The sequence below is a fragment of the Humulus lupulus genome, chromosome 8, assembly GCF_963169125.1.
Source record: "Humulus lupulus chromosome 8, drHumLupu1.1, whole genome shotgun sequence".
Lineage (NCBI taxonomy): Eukaryota > Viridiplantae > Streptophyta > Magnoliopsida > Rosales > Cannabaceae > Humulus > Humulus lupulus.
Genome location: NC_084800.1, coordinates 45,214,066 through 45,234,252, shown reverse-complemented (window position 1 = coordinate 45,234,252; position 20,187 = coordinate 45,214,066). Strand labels below are relative to the sequence as shown.

General features: G+C 35.7%; 1 protein-coding gene across 1 annotated transcript; it reads left to right on the top strand.

Annotated features, from left to right (window-relative positions):
• The first annotated feature begins 12,835 nt into the window (after nucleotides 1–12,835).
• Nucleotides 12,836–14,092, top strand: LOC133793757 (uncharacterized). Its single transcript, XM_062231045.1, has one exon. The coding sequence runs from the start codon at nucleotides 13,252–13,254 to the stop codon at nucleotides 13,876–13,878; it is 627 nt and encodes a 208-aa protein (XP_062087029.1). The 5' UTR covers nucleotides 12,836–13,251; the 3' UTR covers nucleotides 13,879–14,092.
• The last annotated feature ends 6,095 nt before the right edge of the window (nucleotides 14,093–20,187 follow it).

Sequence of the window (20,187 nt, the reverse complement as noted above, 5' to 3'; positions counted from 1 at the left end):
GCCCACTTCTTCATTCTTTTCGATGCTTTTTCTAAATAAGCTCGGGCAATCTCTGTCGTTTTCTTCCAGTCTTTTGTGAAGTGAAAGGCTCGCGGGTTTCGACCGCGATATTCATCCACTGTGTGGGGTAACAGTGGCTGCTGTCCATTAACAACTTCAAAAGGGCTCTTATTCGACAAAGAACTATTTTGAGAGTTGAAACAAAATTGAGCTACATCGAGTAGTTGCGGCCAATTCTTCTGATTGGCATTGACAAAGTGGCGCAAGTACTCTTCCAACATCCCGTTGAATCTTTCTGTCTGCCCATCTGTCTACGGATGGTAGCTCGAGGAAATATTCAGTTGTGACCCCAAGAGATTGAATAATTCGGACCAAAACGTCCCCGTGAATCTTCCATCTCGGTCACTGACTATGTTCTGGGGCACTCCCCAATATTTGACAATATGTTTGAAAAATTGTCTGGCTGTCTCTTCTGCCGAACAGTACTTCGACACTGGGATGAATGTTGCATACTTCGAGAATCTATCCACGACCACCAAGATCGCACTTAAATCTCCTGTCTTCGGAAGACTGGTGATAAAGTCAAGCGACACGCTCTCCCACGGTCGGCTTGGGACTCGCAAGGGCTCCAACAACCCAGGTGTCTTGTTCCTATCGACCTTGTCTTGCTGGCAGACCAGACAGGTCTTGGTGTACTCCACTACATCGTCCCGCATTTGTGGCCAGTAGTATCCCTGCTTCAAGAGGGCATGGGTTCTCTGCCACCCTGGATGGCCTGCCCACAGAGTGTCATGACACTCGCTTAGTAATGTCCTTCGCAAATCTCCAGCTTTTGGGACATACAAGCGCCCCCCCTTTAGCCCACAAAAGGTCATCCTCCACCCAGAACTGGCGAGTCTTGCCTTTTTTACGAGCTTCAGGATGGTCCTGACAACTGGGTCTTTCTCTAGGTTTTCTTTAATGCGTTCCTTGAGTGGAGTGTTCACCACGCTAGCCGATAAACTAGCCATGATCTTTAGAGTCGCCAACTCCGCTTTGTGACTCAAGGCGTCAGCTGCCTGGTTCAAGCGTCCTGCCCTGTGCTCAAAACGGAAGTCGAATTCCGCCACAAACTCCTGCCATCGAGCCTGCTTAGGGGTCAGCTTCGGCTGAGTAAGGAAATGACTCACAGCTGCATTATCCGTCTTCACCACAAACTTTGACCCCAGCAAGTAATGCCTCCATACTCACAAGCAATGTATAACTTCGAGGAGCTCCTTCTCCTGGGCAGTATACCTCCTCTCAGCTTCAGACAGCTTGCGACTTTCGTATGCAACCGGGTGGTCCTCTTGTACTAGTACCCCTCCCAGGGCATAATCTGATGCATCTGTCTGTACTTCGAAGGGCTTGCTAATAGTTGGCAAGGCAAGAACAGGATCCTTCATCATGGCTTCTTTCAAACTTCTGAACGCTTCAGCACATTTGTCAGTCCACGCCCAAATCACACCCTTTTTCAGAAGCTCGGTCAAGGGTGTCGCCCTTCTTGAGTAGCCATCCACAAATCGTCTATAGTAGTTGGCTAGGCCCAAGAAGGAGCGGAGTTCTTTCACGTTTGTGGGGGCTTTCCATTCCTGGATTGCCCTCACCTTATCCAGATCCATACGAATACGGCCACGTTCCACCATGTGGCCTAAGAACTTGATGCTCTCCTGTGCAAACGAGCATTTCTCTCGCTTCACATATAGCTGGTTCTCTCTCAACTTCTGAAACACTTGAGCCAAGTGTTCTTGATGCTCCTCTATCGTGGCGCTATAAACCACGATGTCATCCAAGTACACCACCACGAACTTATCTAGATACTCGTGGAATACTTGGTTCATTAGTGTACAGAAGGTAGCAGGTGCATTTGTCAACCCAAACGGCATTACTCGAAACTCAAATGCTCCATATCGAGTAACACACGTAGTCTTTGGTTCATCCCCATCTGCAATCCTCACCTGATAATAGCCCGATCTCAAGTCCAACTTCGTGAAGTATTTGGCTCCACTTAGCTGGTCGAACAAATCAGCGATTAGAGGAATGGGGTATGTGTTGCGAACTGTCACCTTATTGAGAGCCCTATAGTCGATGCACAGTCTCAAGCTCCCATCGTGCTTCTTCTGGAATAGCACCGGTGCGCCATATGGCGCCTTCGACGGTCTGATGAAGCCTGCCTCCAATTGCTCTTTTAATTGCTTCCTCAATTCTTCTAGCTCAGGGGGTGCCATTCTGTATGGCGCTTTTGTTGGAGGTTTCGCTCCAGGCACCAGCTCTATCTGGTGATCAATCACCCTCTTTGGTGGCAAGGCTTTGGGGAGTTTATCTGGCATCACATCCCCATACACCTTCAAGACCCTCGTAATTTCTAGTGGAACAATTTCTTCCACTACTTCTTCGAACACGGTGGGTACAGCTACATAAGTCGGCTCCTGCTTCCTCACACCCTTCTTGAACTGTAAAGCTGATAGAAGCTTCACAACAGGGGGTGGCTTCACCTTTGCAGGTACCATTGAAGGAGTCTCTCCCATTATGAGTAAGCTTCCAGTGGCAGGAATTGGAATGGCACCTTTCTCGGTTAGAAAGTCCATTCCCAAAACTACATCGAAGTCGTCCATATGGACGACCACCAAATCAGTCTGCCCTTCCCACGTGTCGATCTTCACTTTTACCCCTCTAGCCACGCCAGATGTGGCCAAGGCTTTGGAGTTGACCGCCTTCATGCGGCCTGCATCTTTCTCCAGCTTTAGTCCCAGTCGCTTTGCTTCGAGTTCAGAGATGAAGTTGTGGGTGGCGCCAGTATCAATCATCACGCTTTTGGCAGGTTTGCCATTGACAGCGGCATCCACGAACATTAGCCCTTTCCCCAGGGTCTTCTTCCTTTTCTCGCCATGCTTCTTGAGAGCGTTCAACAGGTGGACATCGCCCATGTGCGCGTACTCTTCTTCTTCCTCTTCTCCTTCACCCTGTTGTTCTTGGCCAATGAGGGCATTTATCTTGCCCCGGAATTGGCAAACTGCCGACTTGTGTGGGCCTTTGCAAATCCAACAAGCTAGCGGCTTCTTCCCTACAGCAGCATCTGTCCCACTGGAAGAATTGGACTCAGCTGTCCTCTTCTCTCCCCCACTCTTACCCTGCCAGGACTTCCCAGACTTCTTACTCCCGGCGCTACTTGAGCTGGCTGGAGGGGTAGCCCTTTTCGGCAGGCTACTCTCCGGAGTGTAGTCTGTTAAGCGTTCGGCAGCAGCTTGAGCGGTGGCTAGATCAGTCACCCGCTGTCTTTGAAGTTCTTGCTTGGCCCATGGTTTCAATCCCTCGAGGAAGCAGAAGAGCCTGTCCACTTCGGACATGTCTTTAATATCGAGCATCAGTCCCGAAAATCTCTTTACATACTCTCGGACTGTCCCGAATTGTTTAAGCTCTCGTAACTAGTGACGAGCTATGTAAGCTACATTTTCTGGCAGAAACTGCGTCTTTAATTCCCTCTTCAGGTCCGCCCAAGATGTGATGGTACACCTGCCATTCTCTATATCATCATATTTGGTCCTCCACCACACTTTGGCATCCCCCGACAAATACATGGTAGCCATGGCGACCTTTCCATCTTCCGAATCGGCCCGCACGACTCTAAAGTAATGTTCCATGTCAAAGAGGAAATTCTCCAAATCCTTTGCGTCTCTGGCCCCATTATAGGGCCTCGGCTCGGGTACTTTGGCTCGGCCATATTCCATACCTATCGGCCCTGTTGCAGGGGCATTCCCAACCGCTCGCATGGTCAGGTTTACCTTGGCAGACAGCTCAGCCATTTCTTCTCTGAGTACACTGACTGCCTCCCTGCAATCTTCCGTCGTGTCATTTATTGAAACTTCTTGTTCCTTTAGCATGCGCTCCACTGCCGCGATGCGCTCTTCCCACCGAGGGGAAACAGAAGTACTTGTTGGAGTGTTTCTTTTCTCCAACGCGATAATTCTGGATAGAAGAACATCATTCTCCTTCTCCAACGCAGCTATGCGATTGTTTGCATCAGACGAACCCGTGTCCTGACTTGCAGAGGAAAGATCCCTGACCCTCTCGTCCAGGCCATCCAGTTCCCCTACTCGCTTCTCAAGAGCTTCGATCCTCTGAGTGTGGCTCACCATAGTGTGTTTTTGCCAAGCGCTTTCTAACTTGGCTCTGATACCAACTGTCACGGGCCGGCTATTTGGGTATTCCAACTAGACGGAACGTGCGGCACTTGCAGACTCTTCAAGCTAGCAAGTCAGCCTACAACACACACCTACAGGCAAACAAACTCAGCGGTTAGCCACATACACATCTCGGACATGCAACGGGCGATAACGAAGTATGAGCAAGCACAAAGCAAGTCATTCCTAGGAACATCCACACAACACAAAGCACACAACAAGGCAAGTGGCACACAATGGCCCAACGAAGGTAACAAACAAGTAACACATAAGCAACAAGGAAGCACACAGGGGCAAGTATGGATAAATGTTATTTCATTAATATATAGCCTTGATAGGGCAAAGGAGTTCACAGCTTTGGCCCCTATCTGCTGATGGCCATGGTGCTTCCCTAAGTCACCAGGTCACCTCCCCCTAAGGAGCCTTCTAGGGAAATAAAGTCTTCCCAGGAACATATATGATTTTTGTCTGGGAGACATGTGCAATATTACAAAACTGCCACTACCCTATCCCATGAGGTTGCTTGGTGCAAGACTTGACTAATGATCAAGCACCAAGGCATGCTCATTACAAAATGGCCCCATGTGGGTGTGCCAAAGGGGCAGCACGCCACACGATGCCTAATGAACAGAGCTGCGACTCAAGCCTCCAAAACGAGAATTCCCATTCATTTTTACAAGCTAACCTCCTTGAAAATAATTCTAAACACATCCCAAGGGTAGAGTTGAGTCCCATAATCATTCTACTACACCTTAAGCAGTGCTAGTACCCCAGAAACTAACTAACTCACCCCAATTCAGACCAAATTCAATCTTAAGTTCAAAACTCAAATAAGTTCATTCTCAACAGAATTGATCCTCAAAACATGCAAGTAACCTTACCTCAATGAAGATTTCGAGCTTAGTCCAGCTCTCCAACACCCTAAGCTTATCTTCCCCAAGTTTCAAGCTTTAGTTTCTGATTTTCTCCTCCAAAATTCCAAAGATCATCTAAGTACCCAAGAGGATGAGAGAAAGAGCCAAGAGAGAGTGCAAGAGTTGAGATTCCTTCTGTTTTGTTTTCCTTCTAACTCCCTCTAGAGTCCTAACAGCCAAAAGAGTCTAAGCCTATCCATTGCCAAAAGTCTAAAATGCCCTTAAGCTTATCTAAATCTTCAAATGCCACCAAGGGCAATTCTGTCATTTGACATATCTCGCTAACTCCTTGAGTGTTCCTATAAATTCCCATTTAATCCTGACATGTCCAAATAATTACTAAATTACTACCCGTTACTCGGTAATTCATGAACATGTATAACATTCCCAAAATACCGCTAGGCTCCTCCCGAGCTGGGTATTTGACCCCGTTGTGACTTTCTAGCTAAACTGGTCCCTAGGACTGTCTCGGATCGTACATCACAAATATATCACTACTCACACGTGGTATCAATCACAATATATATACAAATATTACATTTATGTCATCAACGGGCTAAAATTACAAATATGCCCCTCATAGCCAAATGGAGCCCACATGCATATTTAATTCACCTAAACATGCATTTCTAATTACATAATCATCAAATTCATATATTAACGTAATTAAATCAATTATTGCTCTCCTGACATGCTAATCAAGGCCCTAAGCCTTATTAGCAAACTTGGGACACTACATAGTTGGTGTTTGAAGGAATTGGCTCAACTTGTTAACGACATAAGCAAAGTCAGGACGTGTGTGGCACAAATATTGCAAGGCACCAATAACACTTCTATACACTTTCAGATTAGCCAAATGTTCTCCATCAGCTAGTGACATTGGTCGGACAGCAACTATAGGTGTGGGACATGGCTTCAAGTTCTTCATATTATGTCTGTGAAGTAATTCTTCAATGTACTTGGACTGAGTCAAGTATAACTCTTGTCATCCCAAAAGACTTCTATACTGAGAAAAAATGTAAATGACCTAAGCCCTTCAGCGTCAACTTTCTGTTGAGTGCAACAATGAATTCTGTGATTTTTCCTGCCTTGTTCCCAGTAACAATGATGTCTTCTACATAGATTAGCACAAGTATAATTGTTTTGCCATCATTGTAAAAGAACAACGAATTATCCGCTTTCGAGTTGCTAAAATTCCATCTCAGGAGTGTATGTTTTAGCTGCTCAAACCAGGCCCGAGGTGCTTGCCGCAAGCCATATAATGACTTATGAAGTTTGCAAACATGATGAGGCTTTATTTTGTCTTCAAAGCCTTGTGGTTGAGACATATACACATCTTCTTCCATGTAACCATTCAGAAATTAATTATTAATATCTAGTTGTCGTATGATCCAATTTTTCGAGGCATCTATGGTGAGAATAATGCGATGTTGGAAAAATTATATTTTATATATAATAAATAGCCAATTTAGGCTAATGTGTTAATGGAAAATTGATGCCTTAAATGTGGTCCATTGATAGCTGCTTATAAATGCAGATTTGGTCAAGGATGTAATCACCGTAAAAATGGTGAATATTCTGATCGATATCAGAAATTATGGTAAAGATTGTGATTGATCAATATCACTAATTTTGTGGGATTTTTGGCATTAATTCCCTTGTGTTCACACTTGGTATTCCACCTCATATGAAGCCTATAAAAGGAGGCTTCACCTTTCATTCTAGACACACCAACAAAATAGAGTCACTCACTAAAAAGCTCTCTTGTCTTCTTCTTCTTTGTTTTTCGTAAGTCTTAAGGTGATAGAGTGAAGGTATCAATCCGAGTTCGCTGGAGTAGTGAAAGTGGTGTATTCCTCTACTCATTAGTCGTTGTATCCTGGGAAGTGGTTGCTCACGTATCCTCTAACACCAATCAGGTAGAGGTGGCAAATCTGCTTTAAGGAAAGCGTGTTTTACGTGCCTCGACTTTCTTTTCACTTATCAGTTTTATAATTTATTATTTTGTATTTATTTTTCATGTTCTTCAATTAATAATATATTATTATGTTTGTTAATTTTCTCCATTCTCTTTATTTAAACTTCTAACAATCTTAAAGCAGATTTTAACTCATTCGGAGAAGACGAACATATTGAAGGGCGGAAAATATTTCAGATTTTTTTTTTGTTTTGCCATTCAATCAGTGTTGATTAGATTTCTTAATATATGTTTTCATTGTCTTTTTACACTGCCAATTTTGTTTATGTATGTATATCTTGTCTACTATATATTTGCACCGTTTTCTGGCAAAGTTAATTATTTTAATTTTGATATTTACAATACATTGTATATATTCAGTTTATTTGCCACATTTATTAATCTTGCATATTTTGATTAACATGTACAGTATATATACATAATATATGTATTTTATTCATTTATTTCATTATTTTATGCATGTTAATTAAAAATATATATGGAAGCATGTATACTTAGTATGTTTAGTATTTGATTTTTTATATTGGTATGCATAAGTGTATTTATATTTTTTTGTCATTTATATATATATATATATGTATGGTATGTACTCGTTTTCTTTTATGGTATGTACTCATTTTCTTTTACACAGATATATTTCATGGGATAAATATATATACCTTATATATACACATAAAATTATATATATATAATGATATGCATAAATTATACTCATGCATATTAGGTTCACGTTTTTCTATGTATTTATTTATATTTATTTATAAGGTTAAATTACAATCAAGTATACATATAAATGGAAATTAATATATGCGTTTTATATGCCTGATGTTTATATTACTTTTACTGTCTATCTCATGTGTTTACTCACCACACATGTATAATTTTTTATTGATTGCTAAGATTATATACTTGATTTTAAAACATACTTGCTAAATGGTCAATTTAACACCAATCAGATATGGCTGAAAATATGGATGTCATTGCTACTGGAAGCATTGAAGGATCTCCCCGAACTCTAGCTTCAACCACCAAGGACCAATCTAAGGGTCAGGCTGTGCAAGTTTCGGTACCATTGGTACCAACGGTCTCAACGGTTCCTGTGAACCATAATGAGAAACCGGATAAGTTCACTGGGGTGAACTTCAAAACGTGGCAACAGAAAATACTTTTCTATCTGACAACATTGAATCTTGCGAGATTCTTAAAAGAGGATCCTCCCTTTATTGGAGAGGATGAGAGAGATGTGCAAACTCAGCAAGCAATTGACGCTTGGAAGCACGCTGAATTCCTGTGTAGGAATTATCTTCTGAATGGCTTATCTGACACTCTTTATGGTGTGTACAGTGTGAAGAAAACAGCCAAGGAATTGTGGAACTCTTTGGACCACAAATATAAGGCTAAAGATGCTGGCGCCAAGAAATTCTTGGTTGGTCAATTCTTGAACTTCAAGATGGTAGACTCCAAGAATGTGATAAGCCAAGTGCAAGAGCTTCAATTGATCATCCACGGGATCCATGCTGAAGGAATGGTTTTGAGTGAATCATTCCAAGTAGCTGAAATTATTGAGAAGCTACCCCCTGCATGGAAAGACTTCAAGAACTATTTGAAGCACAAGCGAAAGGAAACGAGTGTTGAAGATCTCATTCTCAGACTTCGCGTTGAAGAGGATAACCAAGGTAATGAGAAGCGAACCTTGAATCCCAATGTTGCCAAGGCAAACTTGATGGAGCATGATAGAGGCTCAAAGGGGAAGAATCCTAAGCACAAGCAAGGGCCCAAGTTGGGACCGAAAGGTGGAATTGCAAAGAAGCCAAAGTTCCAAGGGAAGTGCTTTAACTGTGGCAAGATGGGACATAAATCATCTGACTGCAAATTGCGCAAGAAGAAAGGCAATGAGACCTATATGGTGGACGCGATATCCCAAGAGGTCGCTGAATTAGACTTATGTGCCGTGGTCTCTGAAGTCAACCTGGTGGATGCGAATCCAAAGGAATGGTGGCTCGACACTGGAGCTACTCGTCATATATGTGCAAACAAGTCAGCATTCTCTGATCTGACTACACTGGAAAATGGAGAGAAGCTCTACATGGGCAACTCGGCAACCTCTGAGATAAAAGGGGAAGGAACTGTGTTCTTGAAGATAACGTCTGGAAAGAATGTCAAGCTGCAAAATGTACTGTATGTGCCTGACATTCGTAGGAATCTGATATCTGGAACTCTGCTGAGTGTACATGGGTTCAAGATGGTGTTTGAATCTCAGAAAATTGTACTCACTAAAGCGGGTGTTCCTATTGGGAAGGGTTATGTAAAAGAGGGCATGTGGAAGATGAATGTAATGGCTGTTAAGCCAAATGCTATTATTGATAATAATAAAGCTAGTACTTCTTCTGTTTACCTTCTTGAGTCTTCAAATTTATGGCATGGTAGACTAGGTCATGTTAATTATAATTCTTTGCGTAGATTAATTAACTTGGAAAAATTATATTTTATATATAATAAATAGCCAATTTAGGCTAATGTGTGAATGGAAAATTGATGCCTTAAATGTGGTCCATTGATAGCTGCTAATAAATGCAGATTTGGTCAAGGATGTAATCACCGTAAAAATGGTGAATATTCTGATCGATATCAGAAATTATGGTAAAGATTGTGATTGATCAATATCACTAATTTTGTGGAATTTTTGGCATTAATTCCCTTGTGTTCACACTTGGTATTCCACCCCATATGAAGCCTATAAAAGGAGGCTTCACCTTTCATTCTAGACACACCAACAAAATAGAGTCACTCACTAAAAAGCTCTCTTGTCTTCTTCTTCTTGTTGTTTTTCGTAAGTCTTAAGGTGATAGAGTGAAGGTATCAATCCGAGTTCGCTGGAGTAGTGAAAGTGGTGTATTCCTCTACTCGTTAGTCGTTGTATCCTGAGAAGTGGTTGCTCACGTATCCTCTAACACCAATCAGGTAGAGGGGGCAAATCTGCTTTAAGGAAAGCGTGTTTTACGTGCCTCGACTTTCTTTTCACTTATCAGTTTTATAATTTATTATTTTGTATTTATTTTTCCTGTTCTTCAATTAATAATATATTATTATGTTTGTTAATTTTCTCCATTCTCTTTATTTAAACTTCTAACATGCGAACCATGGATGGCTAAACCACGGGGCTGAAAGTCTCGCTAAAATCAATCCCAGGGTATTGATGAAACTTCTTAGCCACTAGGCGAGCTTTTAGTCGATGAGAAGAGCCATCTAAATTTTTCTTGACTTTGAACACCGATTTGTTCCCAACCAAATTGTAGTGAGGAGCATGTGGTACCAAGGACCATGTCTTGTTAGATTGGAGTGCATCAAATTCAGCTTGCATAGCTTGTTTCCACCCATCACTTTGGAGAGCATCTTCAACACAAGAAAGTTCCTCACTTACATAGTTCCATTGAGCTTGGCCCAAGTAAACTTTGGCTTTAAAAATGGTGGCCTTGGATCGTGTAGTCATGGGATGACTCGATTTCACAACAATGGGTATGGATGGAAGAGGAGATGATTCAGGTGAAGCTGGGGTTGTTACGGAAGTACCTAAATGAGCAAGTGAGGAACTAGAAGATGTACAATGATCAGGTGAGGGAGATGTCAAATTAAATTGATAACAACTTTGCAAAACACAATCATGAGGCAATAACGGTCAGGACCACATTAAGAATTCTGTTGTTGCAGTAGGTGACTCTGCTCTAATTTGGCACTCAAATGCTGACATAGCATTTGATCTCATTTCTTTACAAGAGGTGGTTGCATTATGCATATATTATAAACCATGTCTTGTAAAGGAAAAAAAAAATAGAATTAGAGAATATTTCTAAACATTCTTTTAGCAAACATCTCATTGGATTGAGTAGATTTCCTATCTTAACGAAAACTACTTAATTAATCTTTTTGAAAGCTGTACTAATTCTTTCTCATATTGTTATATGTGTATACAATAAGATTAGGTATGAATGCCGTTTACTTGCAAGAAATGTTATCCAAACGAATATTTATATAAATTTAGATAATCTAGATGATATATATATATATCCATGCATATCGTAATAGATATTTCTTTTTTTTTTTTTTTTGAAGAAAATCAAACAAATTTACATATTATTCGAGGCCCTTTGGTGTAGTAGAGAGTATATACTATATAGTAGTGCTACTTTCTTTTCTTTTTGTTTTATATAAATTGTCGTGGAATTTAGGTAGTTGATACGAAAAAAATGACACCTATAATTGAAATGTAGTCAATGCGTGATTAACGGGATAAAATTTGACCTATGTAGCAAAATGACTTATCAAACAATCAATGTCTAGCAATAGCCTGGCTGAAAGACATTATTATAATTATTCAGCTGTCGACTCCCTGATATCGATCAGAATACTTGTTCATTTTAATTTCTTGCAAAGGAAAACAGTGATTATTTATTTATTCAATATTAGATCTTCATGGACTGGACTTTGTTTTGAGAGAAATATCAATAAAAGAGAGACCACAAAGAATAATAATAATAAAAGACACTCCTAAATATATTCTTGACCATATGTATGGTCATACCACAGAGTTGAGTTTGTGTCGTTAAAAGATAAATGAAATCGTCATGTCAATAATAATGCATGTGATGTTTTCTGTGTTCTCTTACTTTGATATTTTTTGTGAATATTATTTCTAGTTTGTGTTCTATCTTTCAAATTATTTGATTGTAGTCTGTGTGGGATTTTATGCCTTTTTCCAGCTTCTTGTTTTGTTTGTAATAAATGTGGTTACTAATTTTGATTTTATTTGGTGGAATAATAGGATCAAGGTAACAACTGTTTGGACATTTATTTCTGATAGAGTGTGGGGCTATCTTTATCTTAGATTAGTTCTGAATTTAAAACGAGCGACACTTAACTAATATAAGAGTTTTTTTTTTTTTTTGAAAGGGCACTAATATAAGAGTTAAGTGAGTCATATTTAACAAAAGTTTAAAACTCAAAGAGCACAATAATGGTATTTTTCCTCATGAATTTCATCTTTAAGAGTAGATAATAAAAAAAATTCCACTGTTTATATTCTTAAATCAACATTTATGCATGTCTACATATACATATAGATAGTGACGGAGCCGTAAATTTTGTTTACCAAGGCAAAAAAAATGTATTTAAGGCATGAATGAGATAAAAAACTATTCAGGGGGTTCGCCAGTGCATATAGGCATAACATAAAATCAGATACCTATTTCCAGTATTTTAAATATATATATATATTAATGAATCTAAATTCGAAATCTTAGGTCCTTATGATTAATTATTATGATCATAAAAAGGGGCTTTAAATTACACATATTTTTAGCTTAAATACGTGCAATTCTCGTCTAATTATTGATCTCTCGTGATGAATAAATTGTAATTAATTAATTGAGTATATTCTACTTGTAGCAAATAATAAAATTTGTCTAGAGGCTCAAAGATGACAAAGAGTGAGTACCATACCGAACACACCGAGGCCAAAAGCAACCAAAATATTTATGTATTAATTGGCATTGGCTAACATAGAATCGATCGATAGAGAGTCCAAGCCTAACAACCAACCCAACCCAACCCGATCCTTTCATTCTCCTAAAGAGGCTACACACACCAACTTCAACCCTTCTAAAGTAAAAGCAACGAAACCTCATCTTATTACTACTTTTTTAAATCACACACACACACTCTCTCTCTATTATTACTATACATACTTAAACTATTCTCCTCTGGTTCCTTTATTATACCTTCTATTTCATAATGAAAAAGAGAAAAAGGGGAAGCAGAGATAGAAGAAGAAAGGAGCGTGTTAAGACAAAAGATAAGGTAATAATTATAAAGGGCAAATTATTAAAGCCAAAGAGAGGCCGGTACTTTCTTTCAATTTTCTTTTCCTTTCCACTACAAAAGTTTGATTAGTATAACCTTCCATATTTCCATAATTTTGGCTCCTCCATTCCCTTTTGGTCGCTATAATTAAAGTACTAATAATCCCATCACCAAAAAATTAAAAAGTATTCCAAATCCAAAATCCCACCCCAAATATATATTGCTTGTTTTGTCTCCTTATCAACACAAACAAAATAAGCCTACCTACTCCTCTATCTCTCTCTCTCTCTCCCTCTATTCCAATATGCTGTTCATGAGAAAGTCCCTTTCCTCCACCAAGAAGTTCTTCCACAGAACCTTTGGTAGTTTGAAGTGCCTCTTCACCGGAGGGTCCTACGAAAAGCTACCCAAATCCCCTCCCTGCAATCTATTCTCCGGCAATTCTACTGCCGCCACAACCGCCGCCGCTACCAGTGTCCTCCAATGGGATGCCGCCAGCTGTACCAAAAGGAGAGAGAAAAAATCAGACGGTGATGATCATCATATAATTAGTACTGCTACTACTACTACAAGGAGTGCTAATTGTCCAGTGGAGCAGAAGAAAAATGATCAAGCGTATCCTAGAAAGGTGATGATGATGAGTAATAACAAAAAGTTGGGAGATTATTGTAGTAAAAATAAATATTGTTTGGTGGAGGAGAAGCTGAAAGAGCTAGAGATGTTGGACGTGAGCAATGTGGACCATGTTTTGGACATAGAAGAGGTTCTTCATTACTATTCTCGTCTCACTTGCCCGGCTTACCTTGAAATCATTGACAAGTTTTTCGTTGACATGTTCGCCGAGTTGTTTGCCTCCTCCACGCCGGCCCACCGCCCCAACTCCAACTCCAACTCCAGGTTCCGATCACAATCCTCAATGATCAGATCCTAGAATACTCTCTACATTATTTTCCCAAAAAGGATAAATCTTGATTTAATTTGATTGTTTATTAATTAGTAACTTAATGTTTATGCTTATATATTTGAATTGAAGTGCTCTCTTCTTTTAATTTGATTCTTTCCCCTTATTCTTGGTTTGTAATTAGACTGTGAATGATTTTTTTTTTTCCGAATAAAAAAGTTACAGGCTTAGAGTCTTAGAGATTGGCCTAATTTGTTCATTCCATTATTGTCATTTAAAAAATAAAAGAAAAAAAAGGTTCAAAAGATGGTAAACATGTGGAAAATGTAGTTGGGATGACAATGATTATTGGTGCCAAATTCTGTCGTTTGCTCTGTTCTATGCGTTATAACTAGTTATTACTAGATTTGTTATTTTATTATTTGGTGTCAAATTATATTTCGATAAAAGAACTGGTTAAATAGATGTACTAATACAGAATATTAAGGGATATATTTATAATTGAATATCCTGATAATTTTTTGCGTATGACCAAAAATAATCCAGATATACTTTTGTGCTACAGTAAGTTGAATTCTATTTGTACTGATGCTCATCGATCCAAAATAGGATTACATAGCTAATCTTTCCCAGATGGCGTTGTTTAGGCTACCATTAACTCATTAAGAGATGAGGAAAATGCCTATGAGAAAAAAAAAACTCAGAAGAAAAAATAAAGTTTATTTGAATGATATTAGAATCCTTAAATTCTTTGGTATTATAATCCTAATTTTTTTTATACAAAGTTGTTGATGGTAGTTATTTAGGATATTATGTAAGTTTTAAATAAAATTTGAATTATTTAGAGTATAGAAATAAGAGTTCAAATAATTGTTATGCATGTAATTATAAAAATACTGACGCAATAAATTGTTTAATCTCTATTTTCAACACTTTAAATAATTTAAAATTTCTTAAATTTTTGCAAAATGGTCTAAAAAAAACTACAATAAATTTAATCTTATAAAAAAAATTAAGATAATAACTTCTCCATATACCTAAACGAAAAAAAAAAATGCACCAATACATCACTTTATAGGAGTTGCGGGAAGAATTTCTCTTAACTATTTTGTCCTTGAGCCATTATTCAAAAACTTGGTGTGCAATGTTGTTTAGTAATTTATCTTTCTCACTGAGCTTGCGATTTTTTTTCATTCATTAAATATACAATATAGGCCTAAAATAGCGCAAAACCCCAATCACAAAACTTCATGTTTTTGCATTCTCTAATGACCTTTTCTCTTTGCTTCATTTATTTTTCCTCTGTATTTAGCCCCCCATTTGGACAGCTTTTAAAAAGTTAAAAAATGTTTTCTGAAAAAGTTGTACAGTAATAATATTTGGTAGACAGTCAGAAAATAATTAATTAAAAAATTTATGCAGAAGGTACAGTTAGAAACTAAAGTTAACAAAACTCAACTTTTAACTTTTTCTAAAAATAGTTTTTTGAAATTTTTTTACAATAAACTTATTTATTATATATTACTCAATATAAAAATATTTGAAATAAATTAATATTATAATAAAATAAACAATATTTAATTCTTAAATATATTGTTTTGAAAAAATATTTTATAATTTAGATTTATTATATATTAAGTTAAATACTCTCATTTGGTACCATGTGTATCAAAATACACACTAGGTACCCTATATTTATAATAATGATAATTTGATATCCTTGTTTGCAATTCGTACTTGTTTGATACCCTCCGCAGAAATATGGTCAACTCAAATTTTAAATATGACCATATTGTCTCTCATTTTAATCATTTATTTGATTTTCTTTTGTTATTGTTATTTTAAAATGATTTAAAAATATTTGTTATGAAAAATTGATAACGCATGTATACGTATTGTTTCAAGTAATATAGTGCATGAGCACGAGTATCTTCCCATGAAGACTGAATTATTAAGTACCAATATTTAATTCATAATCTCTATTTGGCTAACAAAAATTTGTTTAAAAGAAAAAACTAAAACATAAACATAAAAACTAGGGACTAAAAACAATAGAAAACTATAAACTCTAAAGAAATAACGGTGAGATGATTAATTAATTGATGAAAATTAATGAATTTAATCTCGTTATCTTTCCACTCTCTATTTCCTTAATGCGTTATTCTCATAAGATTTTCTTCTAATTGAGATAGCAAGTTACAAAAGTATTCTATATTCGTGTTAAGATTTATAAAACTCGACCTATGTGTGAATTTTTTATATTTATATGATAAACTCAACATATAGAAAGTATTAGACATAAGAACTTATAAGCTACATAAATTATATTGATACTTTCGTTCAATATTAAAATCTATGTCTAATCAATTATAGCATGTTTGAATCTCACATTTCAGATTTGGAAACAAATTCATATATATCATATAATAAATGACCAATAAATCACAATCATTAATCATAAATTGAAAAGATCTTAAACAAGAAGAACAAAACATAAAATTACATGAATTCATTGAAAAGTTTCAAGAGACTCAATTAAAAACCCCAAAACTAGATTTAGTTTATATTCATACTATTCAAATCCATGAAACTAAAAATCAACACAAACTAAAGATGAAAGGAAATAAAGAAAAGATTAAGAAAAGAAAAACTCTAAGTGATTCAATGTTTCTCCAAAAGTCTCTTCTCTCTGTTCCAATTCTGAAGAAAAAAAAAAAAAAACTCTAGTATTATGATGAAAATCGCATTAAAATACAAAACCCTACGTTCTCTCCAAGTGAAATGACCAAATTGTCTTTCATTAAAAATCTGTAGAAATCCTCACTTTCCAGACACATAGTGCAATTGCGACACTGTGTAGCGTGGTCGCGCTACTTGCTTCAAATCACCATTTTTCGACAGATTTTTGTCTTTTTATCGATTTTGATATCTTTTCGTTCCAAAGCATGCAAAGTCCTCCAAAACCTAAAAACAAACCAAAACAAATATAAAATAGAACAAAATAACCCTAAACAACTAAAATTCTTCCTAAATAGACACACTAAAATTGGTTTATCAATATTTTTCTAAATTAATGAAACTAAAACAAAAAAAAAATGTTTTTATAAAGGAATCGATTAAAAATAGACAAAAATAAAATATAACCCCAGAATTTAGACCCAAAAATTAACATCAACACCCTAAACTTAAAAGTCAAATTTAAACTTGATTCAAACAAAATAGTTTAATTGAAACTTTAAAAAATTATTAGGCTTTTAGTTTGATTTAATTAATTTAAAAATATTGCTTTATTGTTTTTTTCAAACTTATATTTGGAATTTAAAAAAATTATTGTTTCTTTAACCAATTAAAATATTTTTATTTTATAATTAATTTACTCATTTTTATTTAAAAATTTATTTTCAATTACTTTTTCATTGATAAAGTTATAAAACAATTTTTTATTTTATTAATTCACAAAATATTTTTTAAATCATTTTAAAAGAACAAAAACAAAAGAATATCAAATAAATCATTAAAAGGAGGGGCAATATGATCATATTTGAAATTTGTGCTGACCAGATTCCACCCGATGGTACCAAATTAGTACGAATTGTAAATAGAGGGTACCGAATGATCATTATTATAAACATACGGTACCAAATATGTATTCGATAAAACACAAAATACGAAATGAGTAGTTAGCCTATAAATTATTTTATTTTAGTAAGTTTATATTAACAAACCACTTTAATATATAGTTTTATTATACACTATAACATTATTTTTTATTCTCGTAGTGTTTTTAAATTATAATTTATCAAAAATATATCAATTTTATGTTTTAGGAAAAAAATAAAAAAGAAAATAATTAAAGTCATAAAAAGTGTGAGTTTTGAGATAACTTAAGTTTTTCATATTTGATTATATCATGAACAAGATTATAATAATATATTCATTATAATTTGAATCTTAGATACATCAACCATTTATAATATATATTATATATAATATAACATTTTTGTTTATGATCACTTTTTTAGTCTCTTATAAAAAACATGTGTTAATTTAAACATGAAAATTTCTTTAAATTAAATATGACAACGTGATACAACTTTTTCTAACTCACAACACTTTAAAATTTGTAATTTAACAAACACTCAGCAATTTTTCCCTACAACACAACTGCAATTGCTCTTCTCTACAACACAGCTACAACTGATTTTCCTCATAGCACGACTGTACCAATCTGGCCCAAAGTACTCCTAATGGATACTCTACTCTATTTTTTCAAATACATCACTAAATCCTTACTTTTTCTATTTTACATCAAACATTTACATTAGACCATACATGAGTTTCCCTATATTTTCTCTACATCCTTTAAATATTTTTTTATTTTTTAAAATACTAAAAAAGAAAGGAGAAAGAAACAAAACAAAATAAAAATAATTAATATAGAAAGAGAAAGAAAGAAAAAATAATAAAATCATTTTAATTTATGAATAGTTGTTTTTACATGTGGAGTAGTACATTTGAATAGGTGTTTCTACATTAAGGTAAAAAATATTTAAACTAGCTCAGATTTAGCTCACCCATTAGAAACTCATTTTTACAAATTTTCTCTATATTTTAGAAAGTTAACTAGTTTACATTATCTATTGCGAGATAACCTCTTTTGTTTTTCTCTACCTAAACATTCTTCAACCTCATGTTTTCTCTTCTGCGGGTATGGGAAAGCCCTACTTTCTCAAACACGTTGGCCCGTGGCCTCAATCAAATGTTATTGGGCCCAATTAATGACATTTTTTTAGAAGCATACTACTAATCTAATCAAAATACAATAACAATACACATAATTCTATTTATATTATTAGTGTTAAATGACAAACTATTGAACAGCATTAAAGGTAATATAAAAATAATTTCTTCCCATACATAAAATATCATATTAATAATTAATATTCTTTTAATCTACCAATTGACACATTATTAATAATAGCAATATTATTTATATAAAAAAAAGTCATTACACAGAAATATTCCATGACTGCTGGAAGAGTATAATGCCCAGAGACTACATTTTATATTCTAGATATTTTATAAACTCATTAGTTTATAAACACAGTAGAATCGTAAAAAAAAAAATACCTATAGTATATAATCAAAATACATTTGGTAAAAGTATATAATTTCAATAAATGCTAAATATAAACTATCATAAAACAAGCTAGCATGTTTATAAACATTTGTTACAAAATATTGTTTGTTAAATAAACATTTGAGTTCTTTTAAGAAATATATACACGACTCAATATGACGAAATTTGCCTAAAAATATAAGAGTAATGCTATGAGCACCAAATATAAGAAAAATGCTATTGGTCTTAATTTAAATAAATGTGATTGGTTGACAAAAATCGCTACATTATTATGTAATGTTTATGTGCATATTTTGAGTACATATTATTACTCAAAATATAAGTTATATAGTTTAATTTAAGTATTGAAACATAATATGTTATCACAATGGTAAACCAAACATTCAAAAATTGTAAAAAAAAAAAAAAAACAGAAAAGGAATAAAAAAAATAATGAGTTTTGAAAATGAAGTACGGTCTTAAAAACAAAATATATGATAAAAAAATACTTGAGTCAATATTGAGAAATGAATCCTTATCACTAAGAACTACACAAAATAAACAATTTTTTTTTACTATATCAAACATCCCATATCCATATCCACATAAAACAAATTACAAAATAAACTATTTAGTAAATCTATTTGTTGACGCAGTTCTTCGGTAACAGATAATTAAGAGAATAAGAGAAAGAGATTAGTACTAAAAGTAGAACCGTCACAGATATGAAATCTTTGAGGAAAGAACTAGGTGACTCAAGACACGTTTTTAAGTGGTTCGAATGTTAAAATCATTCTACTCCACTAGTCAATATTATTGATATTCTCTGGATATTTGGTTTACAAAGTATATAGTTCTTAAAAGACTATTTTTCCAACCCCTATCAACTCCCAGGGTCTCCATATTTATAGGAGAAGGCACCTGGAAGTTGGTAGGGAGGTCATCTCGTGACCTTACCATTTGTCATATCAAGTCTGTGATATTCATGATTAATTCCTAAACCTGACACACAAGTGTGGTCTAATCAGTATGGAAGGAGATAATGGGCCGCACGGCCCAACTCGTCCGTGGGTGTCTGAATACGCACGTTCTTGCTGCGTGTCCGAGAAGTCAGGAGGATATCGGACACGTGATGGCAGGAATATGCACATTTATCTTGCGTGTTGACTTCCCATAGGGTCAGAGCTTTCTGAGAAGCTCGCTACCGGAGCAATCCATAA

What these genes read in the sequence shown, in the direction of transcription:
- LOC133793757 (XM_062231045.1), top strand. Translation starts at nt 13,252, where the DNA reads ATGCTGTTCATGAGAAAGTCCCTTTCCTCCACCAAGAAGTTCTTCCAC.